Below are 13,919 nucleotides of genomic sequence, written 5' to 3'. Positions count from 1 at the left end.
TGTAACAGAGGAATTTGGGGTGGGGATGCAGTAGTTGTGAGGATAGCAAAGCAAGACTTGTTTGCATGCCCACTCTATCCAGCTACCTGTACTTGGCATTTATTTGTGGTATTGTGATGTGTGACTTATGGGAAGAAGGCAGAGTCTGAGAAAATGTTAAGTACTGTTTACATTATCACTGCTCATTTTTAAAATAATACAACATTTTATTAATATTGTGGTCAAGATGTCATAAATTATGCCTCCCTGTTATGCTTTATTGATGTACATGAACACATAACAAATGCATTAAAATCAGGTAAGTAAAGAAATAACCCACCCCAGAAACAGACATCACTTTTGAACCATGAACTAAAAGGGTGCATTGTTTTCTGCTATCAATTTTTAAACAAAACAGGCAGGGATAGCCAGTGTGGTGTCCTGCAGATGTCTGACTACAGTTCATGGGATTTGTTGACTAGCCTGCTCTAAAGCAGACTTTGGACTTGACATTTAATCGTTAATGCCATATACCAGCTGCTTAATCCACCAGCTCTTTATCTCCATTGCTAGTTTATTCATAAAAAAACATTGTGGGATAACGTTGCTTCACAAAGAAGACTGCTGCTAAAGTCCCTAAAGCAAAAGATGGTCTCAGTATTAGAATGGTGATACAGTACTGGTCGCAAATTGACTCCTTCTGGTTACGAATTGATTCATCCTGGTCAGAAATTGACTCCTCCTGGACTTTACCTGTAAATAAAAGTAAAAAGACATTAAGAGTAGTTCAAGTTTGAAACTTCCTCGATTATTAGGCTTGTAAATGATGAATCATTCTAAAGCTGACAAAACTTCTTGGGGTCTATGTAAAAAGCCAAAGTTCATGGTCTTCATTCTAGGACCCTAGGCAGCCTGCTGTTTATGAAATAAATCTGTGACCCCCTCCCCCCTGGTTCTTCCATGTGTAGAGCAAATGCATCTTCCGTGCCTCTACAAAGTGAAAAGTCCCTGGAGTGTGCTGAAAATATTAGTCAACTACCGTATTTTTTGCACCATTGGACGCACTGGACAATAGGACGCACCTTGTTTCAGAGGGGGGAGAATTCCCCCCTCTTGTTTTCCCCCTCTAAAACAAGGTGCCGTTTAAGGTGCGTTCAGACACCTTCAGGCAGCTACCTTGGAAGCCTGGAGAGCGACCCCTCTCACTCTCCAGGCTCCTTTCGACCTGCTCTTTGGGGCTGGCGGGGGGAAGCCCACCACCAGCCCCAAAGAGCAGGTCGGGGAGCAGCGGAAAGGCGTGCGGCTATAGAGGCTCCTGCCATAGCCGCATGTCACCTCTCCAGCCGGGAGAGGGTAAGCGGGGCTTCTTTAGCCCCGCGCGCGCTCTCCCAGCTGGAGAGGTGGCGTGCAGCTATAGAGGCTCCTGCCATAGCTGCGTGTCACCTCTCCAGCCGGGAGAGGGTTGCAGGGCTATGCTGTCTTCGCTCCATAGGACGCACACACATTCCCCCTTCATTTTTGAAGGAGGAAAAGTGTGTCCTATGGTGCGAAAAATACGGTAATTAGTTTTCTGCATGTATCTAATTCTACAGCATGCATCAGATTTGCAAGGGAGTCTGCATTCACAGCTGTCTAGCTATCTGAAACAACATTTAATCTGGTGTAGCCTAAATTCTATCAAGATCTTATAGACTGGGGGTTATACATATGTTGTCTCTGAAAAACAAATCACATTCTAGAAACCACATTTCTCACTACAGGGTGCATTGTGGAATGTATCTGGCTGGACATTGGCTGTTGCTGGAAAACTAGCAAAGAGGTTCCAGCTCTCACTATGTTCTAGCTCACATAAAATAATGGGGAACTTTTTCCCCATGTGAATATTCTGCATGGAGAAACTTCAGTATGAACAAAGCTGTACACTAACAGCCCAGTTCCTGCTCTACTTTGCAAAGCTGCTACAAGTACAGCAATTATTGGTGGCAGGTGGCAACACACAACCAACTACATAATTGCAATTAAAAACCATTGTACAGGCACAAAAATGGACATAAGAACACTCCCCAGGATTATACTTCCTTCCAAGCAAATAGATACTTCACCATAAATTTGCTTTGTGGTCCATTGTGAAGGGGTGGAATTCCACAACAGACATACCACCACTGAAAAAAAGCCTGAAAATGTGTGATTGTCTGCTCCACACTGAACTTTTATAAAGTATCACCTCCACATGATCCAATAGACAGTAATGAGCTTAAGTCATCTGTTCTCATATGAGCTTCTCCTACAAACTTTACATTTCCAGCTTCAGGACCTTGAATATTTACAGCCATCTCTGGCTATAATGGTGTGACGTAGGATGTCCCTATTTTTCCAAGAGGAGGTGGGACTTAACATTAGAACTAGGAGAGGAATCTACTATGGCAAGTTCTAAATATAATACCTTGTAACAAATGTTCAATTAATCGTCACACTTTGTTTTCGCCATGCAAGTCCAATTCATTTTCACTTACCACATAGTTTGTCTACACACGGTTCTTCGTCACACTCGCTGCAGGGTGTTCCTCTTTTGTATGGCCATGTTGGAAAATTGCCACTGTAAAAGAACAGCTTTGTCAGATCACTTTGTGGAAAGAGGGGGGTACAGAATGTGATTTAAAGATTCTTATTCCAGTTACATTCAAACTGCTTGCTGTCTGTATAAATTCTTAATAATAGAGAGTAGGAATAATTAGATAGTTTCTCAGCCAGACATAAGAAGGGACATTTCAGGGCATTAAACTGGTGATGCAGCCACCTTTTCGAAATCAAGACTGAACCTACTACACTCATCAAGTATCAATTCCCAGCTATGTGCCTGAGTTTAATGATAGGTTAAACCACAGTTTGGATTCTTGCTGTTTTCTATTCGACAACTGCTGAAAGTGGCACACGAGCTTTCAACTCCACCCAAGGTACTGATGTATCATGATCCCTTTCTTCTACACACTCATTTAACTCATACATTTTGAAAATTAACATAAACCGAGAGGTGATGCATTTGTCATGCAATAGCTGAAAGGAATTGTTTTATATTGATAGTGCTGATTGTCAGCATCGCCCTTGAGCCAGTGTACCAACTGGACTCATGCACTACAGCCCCGACTGGGCTAGGCGAGCTGGGTAGCACTGCCAGAGACCTCCTTTCCCACAGGAACTGGTCACAGTGCTGTGGACTCACAGCTTGGAGCTGAGAGCACCGGATTCACTGTCTCAATAATGCAGTCGTTGCGCAGCAGCGTTTTGCAGAGTCTTGCAGAGTATAAACCACTCGGAGAGCAGCTCTGTAAAGTATCTTCTTTTATTCTATAACTACAGCTATAATACAAACTATATACAGAGCTAAATATTCTGAGCATACATCAATGCTACTCTGAGTGCCTGCAGCTGCTCTTAGCAGCAATCTTATCTCTAAATACTATCTCTTGCACTCACTCTCCGACACACTGGCTCTCTCTCACACACAGAGACTCACTCACTTGACTAATTAAGTAGAGAGCAGTACATTGCTCCTCCTCTCTGTAGAGTCAGCAGAGACCTCAGGAGGTGATCAGGAGATTCTTGGGTATGGGAGGGGTGAAATCTCCTCACTGATACTGGTCTAGCCATCCCACTGATTAACTGGGAATTCAGACCCTCTCCTCCAATTTAAGATAGGAACCATACATTTGGAGATTTAATTTGAGACCAGGTAGGGCAAGATTTTAACATTTAATGATTTTCTGTTGAGTTCTATTTCCCCCTTTTGTTTATGTATTTACATTTGCTGAAACCTGGAGACTGAGAATTAGCAAACTAAATAAATATTAATGTTCTTAATGTACAATGGAGTACGTTTGTTTCCATGTCAACTTGTTTTAATTAAGATGTTTTGGGGAAATATTTGTCTCTAATGAACTCTCAAACCAAAGCACATGCTATCAGAATCTTACCTACATTGCTTGAACACAATGTTCCTAGGCATATAAACAATACCATGTGTTGTTTTTATACCAATACTGTACACTATAATCTGTTTACTGCAAACCTCCCATGTTTAATGAATGCATACCATTTCTTATTGTTTAAGGTAGGAATGGGGAAGCTGTGGCCCTCCAGATGTTCTTTCTACTCCCAACAGCCCCAGCCAGTATAGCCACTGATGGAAGCTGTAGTCCAACAATATCAGGAAGAGCATGGGTTTCCCCCATTACTGGTTTAAGGAATGCCAGAGAGTGATAATCTGAATATCACACAAAAGCTCTGGTATTTATAGCACACTGAGCCAGGCCACTGCTTACAATGGTAAATAGTTTGTGAGAGTCTTGAACTCCAGTCTTCAGGAACGTTTTGCCTCCCTTCCTCGCCATATTCATAAGGAGTATGGTAGAAACACAAGGCACAAGGAGAAGGGGACGACAGAGGACAAGATGGTTGGACAGTGTTCTCAAAGCTACCAACTTGAGTTTGACCAAACTGTGGGAGGCAGTGGAAGACAGGAGAGCTCTGGTCCATGGTAGAGACAGGCCGCCTCCATCATCCTGTCTAGGACCAACTTCCATTGAGCCTTCCTCTCCTGGAACTTTCTGTCCCCAGCTATTCCACCTACCTGTATTAGCATTGAAAAATATATCCCCCACCCAGGGATCAGTAACTATTTTATGATGGACCAGAGAGCTGGCTTAGAATGGTTCATATGTGCAGCATCGGTTCTTAAGATAACCTGATCTTGAACAATTCAGAGCTCTATGGGGTTAACATATTCACTTTAAGCCTGGATAGAAACTGGTAACCCATGTGATTTGTGTGTTACATGCTGCCTTGCTCCTCCAACATCCTGGTAATGGTGTCTTCAATTAACATTGTATTTAAAAGCAGTCCTGTGTAGAGAGCTTTATAGTAAACTACTCTTCTTGGCAGTGGCACCCTCCCTGTGGGATGCCCTCCCAACTTTTATAAGACATCTGAAGGCAGCCCTGTATCAGGATTTTTTTAAATGTCTGACCTTTAATTATGCTTTTATATATGCTGGAAGCCACCCAGAGTGACTGAGGAAACCCATCCAGACGGGCTGGGTATAAATAATAAAATTATTATTATTATGGATGAAATCAGTGTATATGTGTAATGAAGACTATGTCTACATTCGCCAGACTAGGTCTATTGCTGGATATGCTGTTCATCTTGAAACTGAACTTTAATTCTTACCATGATCAGAAAGGACTTGCTGGCCTTAACCCAGAGTTGCCAGCTTCTTGATTCTGGAAGATGCAAGAGTATTTCCTTCACAAGAAAACTTCTTGCATTAATTATAAATCAAAAAGCTCCCTGTAATGTTGCAGGAGTTCCGTACCATGCCCTGAGTGCTCAAGATCACTGGGTCCAGACTCCCTGCAGCCTTAACCAAAATAAACAGCTGCCACCACATTATTCTCCTGCTGTTTGGTGTACTCTGCATATCAAAGCTAACACATGGGATGAGATATACCGGTATTTTTCTTAGAATTCTTCAGACCAGAACAAATCATTCATAATTTTAAAAAAGCAAGCAAGAGAAGCACAAGCTGTGATTTTATAAATAAATTAAATAATCACCATCAATTCTGTCTACTATCCTACCATACTTGACTTTCCTCTGTTTACTATACGGACCATCAACCTTTAATGAACAGAACAACCAACCAACCTCCTCTCCTCTGCCTAATCCCATTAAGCTCCTCTAATTGTCCAACTGTGCTTCTCAACTGACCCTCTCCAACTCCACCACATACCCCTTGTGGTAACTCATTCTTCCTTGACACTTACCTGGGCCCATAGTTACAAATGAAATGTGCAGCATTCGACGTAAAGCCTGTTACTTGACGACAGAAGAAAACGGCACAACCAACTTTGTATGTTGTTGCCCAAACCATCTGAAATTAAATGGGTAGATTGTGAAGATTATTTAGTATTAAGACTTCTCTAGAGCAGTGTGCCATGGCACCCTGGGGTGCCTTAATTGGTCAGCGGTGCTGCAGGCAACACTGGCCTTCTCGTTCCCTCCCCTCTCTGATGCCCCCTCTCAACTCTGCCTCCCAAAGGCTTGCACAGCTATTTGTTGCAGCAGCTCCCCAGGCGAATGGTGTCTCAGGTGCTGGTTGCCAGGAGCTGAGGTGGCCTTGGAGTAAGTAAGCAAGTGGGCAAGGGAGCCCAGCTAGCCAATCCGCCAGCCCTTGCTGTTGGGAACAGACATGAAGTCCCAGACCCCTGTGTGCAGTGTGAGGAGGCACCTCTCTTTGAGGGAGGGCAGTTCAGAGACCAGGGGCAGCAGCTGCAGCTGCCCAGAGGACTCTGAACAAGAGGAGGCTGTTCAAAAGGGAGCATGTTCAAAAAAAAAAAAAAAGGGTGAGAGGCTGCCAGTTCTGCAGGCTAGGTGTGACATAACTGAGCTCCTGAGCCTCACAGGGGTGCCGCAGAAAGAATGTAGTTGGTCAAGGGAGCAGTGGACTCAAAAAGGTTGAAAACCTCTGATCTAGAGTAACAGCTAACTTACCCAGCTGCTTTGTTTTTCAAAGCAAAGCAGATTAAGGGATATTGAGGGCTCCCTCCCCCTTTCAGAGTCGGAACTGTGTTTCCCAACCTTGTGCCTCCAGCTGTTTTTGGACTACAATTCCCATCATCCCTTGCCACTGGTCTTGCTAGTCAAGGATGATGGGAGTTGTAGTTCAAAAACAGCTGGAGGCACAAGGTTGGGAAACACTGAACTAGACTACTACTTTCTCTGCAATTAAGTGTGTGCAAGTAAGATTTCAGTGCTGCTTTCCCTCTGACCAGAAAATAATCATAACACTATTGATGTTTCAGTGGAAAAACCTTGAGATTTAGATACGAAAATATAACATGGAGCACCTATACTGCGCTTCAGAATGTTCAATGCTTCACATATACGAGTTATCTTTAGAATAACCCTGTTATCATCATCAATTCAGTTTCTTACTTACCCTTCACAAGGTTCCAGGACAGATTACTGCTATTTAAAAATACATTAACAGTTTAAAACATCTGTTAGTAGGTTACTACTCGTATCTGCATCTGTGAGATACTGTTATGCTTACTGATTAGGGCAAAATCTGAAGCAGAGATTTTCTGACTCACAGCACAAGTTACAACATCAGCTGGCTTACCTGAGTGTAATGTCCACATACAGCACTGCAGTATCTGGTATCATAGTTGTAATGCACGACTTCATTGTACCAATCAGTGAGGGCCGAAGTCACATTAAAAATCTGAAAGGAGCCAGTCCAAATATTTTCTCCAGCTGTTGTGAAGTTGGGGTGTACCTTCCCTGGTACTTTGATGTCAGAATTATGTTGAAATAGGCACCTCTTTGCCCAGCCTTTGGCAGTCTCTGCTAGTTTGTGGTCCCAGCTCTACAGAAAAGACAGATCATTTCATTTACAATGTAATTTTTAAAATCCTAAAATTTAGAAGAATTAAGGCTCTTACAAATTTAGTCACCACCCCTCCCCCAAAACATGGAAATAAATGCCAAATTAAGTCTTCTGTGTTAACTTGAATGCATGGGTGGAGATCGCAAACCACCGCCACCATATTGTGCTGATCCCACTCCTCCACTACTTGTTATGTAAAGGTACCTTGCACCTTTAGATTTTATTTTCTTAAGCTATAATTTTTTACTTATTTTTCTAACCCCTTTACTGTTGGCACCATATATCCACGTACCAATTTATGCCCTACGTTTACCTACCAGCAGCTGTAAGTGTAGGACAAAATAGCACAGTATCAACTCAAAATACAATTTGCTTCATTTTCACTTTAATTTTAAATAATTGCTGTTATAAACAGATGATATTAGCTTGTATGGTTACTATATGTTGAAGTTCACTATGCTACCGTTTTTTGTTTAAATCAGAATTGTTACACTATAAGGCTATTGTTGTGTTTCAAAAGGAAGATGGGAGATTCAGTTCCATCCCTCTTCAGCTTTATAGCCAATTCCCCTAAACCATGCATACCCAGGTAACACTCAGCTAGGCACTGAGAACTTGCACTCTTCACTCAGGTCCACCACCTCTTCCCTATAGAGCAGGATGGTCCAAATTTTTATACCAAGTGGGCCACAATAGTACTTCAACATGGAACCCGTGGGCCACACACTGCCTTGTTGCAGTGACACCCCTCAGCCCCTGCACTGCCTTCTCAAAGTTGGCTAAGTAGGGCGCCTGGCTTTGGGAAGGAGGTACAAGTCTCTGGCAGGGTCCTACCATCTCCTTCCCAAAGCTGGGAAAGCGCTAACTAGGCTTTGGGAAGGAGGTGGGAGGACTCTAGGACCCAGAGCCCTCATATTTCCTTCCCAAAGCCCAGTACCTCCTTCCTTGCAGCTCTCTGGCTCTAGAGTCCTCTAGGTTTTTCTCAACACTTCTGATGCAGTCTCCATCCTGGTCCAGCACTCTCTGCTACCTCAGGCATTCAGCATCTGACTGACTTGCCTATAGAACTCTCTTGAAGGCTGCCTCTTGGGACGTATGTTCTTCAATGGTTGGATCCAAGGAGGTCTACAGGGATTTCTGCTCTTGGATTTTCTTAGACTTACCAAACCTCTAAGCCCCAGTGCCCCTTGCCTGCCTCCAGCTCCTAGTTCTTCCTGCAACTGATATTCTGTCGTCTTCTTCATGTTTCCTCTGACTAAGCATGACTGAAGTCTTAAACAACCCTTTTATTTTGAGACAAGGTCTCTTTCCAGCCAATCATTTCAAATTTCAGCACGTCCCCGCAAATCAGGTTGTGACTATGGTCTAATGGGTTGAAGAATATACACTGACTGACTAGTTAGAGCCCAACAGTTTTGAATGTACTGTGCCTGTATATAAAGACAGAAACTTTGCTCCCAAACCTATCCTTGTTCTGAAAGAATTTAACTGGCAGTTAAACAGCCAAACTACCTTATTATCTCCACAACTCTCAACAGAAAGTCAAAATAGTTTACCTACAGTTAGCCATCTTCATTCCACAGTGTGAACTAACACCAACACCAACTTTCTTGTACCCCACCCATCTAACTGGGTTTCCCCAGCCACTCGGCAGTTTCCAACAAAATATAATGGAAAACAATGAAACATCAACATTAAAAGCTTCCTGAAAGAGGAACTATATATTCATTTAAAACAAAATCTTTACCTTAGAAATAAAAATGATAAGAGTGCTACATACAGTTTTAATTTAGTTTAGGCTTTATGCATCCATACTTCAACCCACTCTCTCTTCTGCAAGCTAGGGAGTGGCAACATGAAATTAAGGCCAATATAGGAAACAGTGAGCACCTGCTAGCTGCTTAATGATTCCTTGCTCTTCTCAGGTGCTGAGTGAGCTATTGCAGAGTTGGTTATGTGGGGCAGGCAGGAGTGGGGGAATTGTGTTGGCAATGGACATGGAAGCTGGAAGTCATCCAGTACCTTATGGGGAAGAGTGGGGAAGGTAAATGAACAAATAATGTTCTGTGTTAATAGCAGATTCTCTCCCGTAGCTCACAGCCGCTGGGGGATTTTGTTTTTGAAGGAAAGGGTTAGCTACCCTACACTGTCCTGATCTCTCCCCACAGCAGCAATTTAACTAAAAAAAATTTCCAACATCTGTTTATTGTTACATGTAGTTTGATCTTCAAAAGGAAGTTGGATCTACGCCTGATCAACATCCCTGAAGTTTTAAAGAAAATTAGGGGAAATTGCTGCTAGAAGCATAAGCATAAAAAGAGTGGATCCTAGTTTGGCTATTGACACTAATTAGTGCTGGTTAGTCCAGTAGCAACCTTAAAAGGAAACTGTAAGATCCAATTTGTCTTAGAGAGCAATCCAAATAAATGCAGATTTTATAATTTTCAATAGTTGTGTCAATATGCTTTAAAGCCATCTACAGTTGAATCTAAGGGGCACATTGCAAAGTTTTGAATCACTATCTTAAAACTGTAAGTATGAAGACAAGCCTTCTTCCACTATCAACAATGTATCATTTCCTCATAATCCTTTCTCTAAAGAATAATTTATTTTTGTACATTGCTTTGGGTTGCATTGGCAACAAAAGGCAAACAATAAGCTTAATTAATAAAATAATAAAAATAATAGTTGTGGTGGAAGAGTTCTTTAAAACTCAAAAGCAATGACTTTTTGTTCTGATGCATAGCTGTTCCTAATAAAGGTATTGAATTCTTATCTTGTCAGGATTTACCCATAGTTAGTGCTGTGTGCTTTTCAAGCTCCCAAATCAATCCAAACATTATCATGAAAAAGGCACCAGTTTTGCAAGGCACCAGTGTATTCATTTGGACTTTGCTACCCATGTTGAGCCCCTTAATTCCGATAGTTTGCATCAGATGATGCTATGAAAGCAGCATTGGTGCTATTTGGCTTGTAGGAATCAAGTAAAGGAAATAAGTGCCTAAGAAACCCCTTTCAGTTAAAAACAAAAAACAAAAAAGCAGAAATGCATTCGAAAGAACTTTAGAGGCCATGGCTAATAAAACACAACATACGTTTCATTAGGAAATGTGATAATTTAGGGTTACGCACACACCTGTAGCATCTAATACCTTAATTAAAAACACCTGCCAGTAAGTAATTTTAAATCTTCAAGACACATAAAGCAATGTTCACATTTTCCATAGCTACAGAATGAAGCATCCCTTACCATTCGTTTCATGTTGGTAGCTGGTGGATTCACGTTGGATCGGAATTTGTTATGCACTCTGACACATTCCTCAATAAACTGTGCATTTCCAATGTCTGGCAAAGTATTTGACTCATAAAAGTAGCAGGAAAGAGAGAGATTCAGGAAAAGCAAAACACCAAAGAAAAAATGGATTTCTGGCATTCTCTAGTCACTGTGTTGATTTCTTAGAGTGCCAAAATGTATTAGCTTTTTTAAAAATGCTCTTTGTTGTGCATTTGATATTTAGCTTGAAAGCATCAGGCTGCCTTTTTCTCACTTGTTCTGCTTTATAATCACAGACTACAGGAAATTAGTCATCGGAAGGAGCTTCAGTAGAAGGCGGAGACCATGACTCAATTTTGCATATGAACTGTTCCTTTTCTTATACTTCCTTATATGCTTCTCTAACATCTCTTCGTATGGTATAAGTCCATTACTATTTAAGAACCATAATAAGCATTATAAAATGTCTCATGTGAGCATGTACAATAATCCTTTTTCAGTAGCTTCTTGATGCAATTTTTAAAAATGAAATAAATAAACTTCATAAAAGCATCTCTTTGGCACTGGAGATGTGTTTTCCGGATCCACTCTATTCTTGTTACTAATTTGTTTGCTGGGGAAGAGCAGGAAATAACAACAACAACAACAACAACACGAAGTAAATAATTAAAACAAATACGAAATATAAAAAAGCAAGTAAACTGTAGAAAATCCACAACTGATTACTTGTACAACAGAATATTGGAATTGCAATGTCCATATACAGAAAAAATTGAATCACTACAATTAATATAGTAATTTAAGTAATAATAGTTCACAATGTCAAAATATTGATAGTTGCCAAGTCTACAGATCTGTCCATATTCCAGAATTGCATGTATAAGATGTGCAATAATTTTAAAACCTCTTCACTCCCCCCCCCCCCATTTTGGCTTGTATACCAGTCCTAGCCACATTTTGAAGTGGTTTATGATTTCAGGACTCTTTAGGGGGGGAAATTACAGTACTACACACAACAGTAAAATATCCAATCCAGAATATATAGTTCTCTCAGCAGCACTTTCTATAAACACAGGTTTAGGTACCTGCGCTTATTTAACTTCCTGCTGCCACCAGTTTCCCTCAGAAGGCTTTCAAAACCTCCTAATGGCATGTATATAAAATTTAGGTGTGAGATGGGCACCTACACTATAGACAGAATGAACTTGAAATTAAGATTGCTGATACTGTGTTATGTAACAGGATACTGACACTTATATTGGGGACCTCAAAGGCAGTACAGTAGTTGACAATTTCTGGGGACTCAATAGACAGTAGCCTCTAAGCAGCTTTTACCTCAGGCAATATTCTTTATACCTCTCACCCTAGCCAAATATGTACCGCCAATATCCTAGTCCTGCTTCTGGATACAATCTGCCTCTCTACCCCAAGTCTCCTCTGGTTGTATTTCTGGCTTGCTTGGACAGTTTAGTCAACTTTAAAAAACCTGCCTGTGTAACCATCCTCTGGTAAGACTTTTAACATAGATCAGCATCTCAGACCAACTCAGTCACCAGCTCCCTTCCCTTGATCTTCGCCAGAAGGAAAAAAATAATTCAATGGGTATAAATAACCATGCCTGTTTTTTCTTCTGTTTTTCTTTGGTCTATTCGTCACCCCCTCCTCATCAACTCTCTTCCCTTCAACTCAACTGACTAAACTCAACTGTTTCTCGTATTGATGGTTAACTCCCAACTGACTGGAACTTCCATTCAGTTGGATTCTGCTGTCACCCAGATCAGAGAGAATTTACCTGATCCAGGCCCCACCTAGTAAATTCTCAAAGCGATCGTGTCTCTCTCTCCACCCTACAGAACCTTGCCACCAAGATCTACTGCCACAGGCCTGCAACACTGCAAGCCCCAAACCTTTACAGTCGCAGAATATATTTTTTTCTTTCAAAAAAACATAGACATATATACAGCATTTTCCCATATCGATATTTTATATTTTCTGTTTGTCCTAGTATAAAAACCATGTGGCCAACAAATATTTCACTATTATAGAAAATAATGACTAACCACATAGAGACATATTACTGGAAGAATTTATGAATCTCTTAATTCCAGGGTCAATGTGCAAATTCACGTGTTTCAGCTATGTTTTTTTAAATGAATGTGAGAATGCCAGAAGTACAAGTAATGAACCATTTGTGACACAAAATAATACACAAAGCAGGTGCCGTGGGTAGACAAAGGGGTGGGGGGCAGCTGCCCTCCCCCAATCAAGTAAATAAATAAAAATACTTAACTGACCAATCATGTCACAGATAGCTCGGTTTTGCCCCCCCCCAAACATAAATCCTGGCTACACCCATGGTAGACACCACTGCATTTTCAAAAGTGCGATGTTCTAAGCATGCAATTCCGTATTGATTGAATTGGACCCGAAATATATATGAACAATATGTGAAGTGGAAGTTAATCAGCATCAACAGATTTTAGAATATATAGTTGGATATGTAGCCCCCTGGTAATTTTGAGTGGGCCTATGGATCTCAATAAGAAATTCCCAATTTTTTGGGGGTTTTTTTTGCACATTTCCCCTTGACAGCTAGACTATTAATACAATTTAATGTATGACAGTTGATGCCCACTGGACCTGCCAGAACTGCTAGTAAGTCATGTAGGAGTGGCCCATGGGATCACAGAGGCATGGCAACTTGTTCAGGTTTTCTCCCCATTCTCTTCCATGCAAACAAACAATAGACACTTAAGCAGCAGGTTTATGGATACTTAGGACACAACTAAAGGCCCATCTGCACTATACCTTTAAAGCATTATCATATCACAGTCATGGCTTCCCTGCAAAGAAGCATGACAGCTATAATTTGTTAAGGGTGCTGAGAGATATTAGGGAGACCTCTATTCATCCTATAGAGCTACACAGAATGGTTTAACAATTGTAGCTTTCTGAGATTAATAGAGGTCTGCTAACAATGGAGTGTGTGGATTTGATGGGGTTTTTTTTGGAGGGGGGTAGTTAATGTCTGGCATTCTTCTTGGCAGAGCTGTGCTACACCAGCTCTAGTGTGGAAGAGCCTCCACTGGCATCATTGTTAATATTGTTGGGAAGTTTGTTTACAATTATTAGTGTTCAAGTATTATGAAGTGTAGAAAGCAGAGGTATCAACTAGTATCTTAGCATAGGATCCCCAGACCACATTAATATAGACAGAC

General features: G+C 41.2%; 1 protein-coding gene across 4 annotated transcripts; it reads right to left on the bottom strand.

The window, feature by feature from the left end:
- Positions 1–185: 185 nt before the first annotated feature.
- LOC309379179 (glioma pathogenesis-related protein 1-like) lies at positions 186–12,686 on the bottom strand. Of its 4 annotated transcripts, none has more exons than XM_081928106.1 (6): positions 12,082–12,686; positions 10,678–11,314; positions 7,161–7,406; positions 5,803–5,909; positions 2,493–2,575; positions 186–732 (listed from the first exon to the last, which is right to left on the bottom strand). In XM_081928106.1, the coding sequence occupies exons 2-6, from the start codon at positions 10,858–10,860 to the stop codon at positions 554–556; spliced, it is 798 nt and encodes a 265-aa protein (XP_081784232.1). In that variant the 5' UTR covers positions 10,861–11,314; positions 12,082–12,686; the 3' UTR covers positions 186–553. The 4 variants fall into 4 exon arrangements, with proteins under 4 accessions (XP_081784232.1, XP_081784233.1, XP_081784234.1 ...); XM_081928107.1 differs by having other exon boundaries at positions 10,678–11,134; XM_081928108.1 differs by having other exon boundaries at positions 12,192–12,686.
- Positions 12,687–13,919: the final 1,233 nt, after the last annotated feature.

This window comes from Podarcis melisellensis, assembly GCF_964234715.1.
Source record: "Podarcis melisellensis genome assembly, chromosome: 10".
NCBI classification, from domain to species: domain Eukaryota; kingdom Metazoa; phylum Chordata; class Lepidosauria; order Squamata; family Lacertidae; genus Podarcis; species Podarcis melisellensis.
The sequence above is the reverse complement of the archived record's forward strand: the minus strand, read 5'-3'. Positions and strand labels throughout refer to the sequence as shown.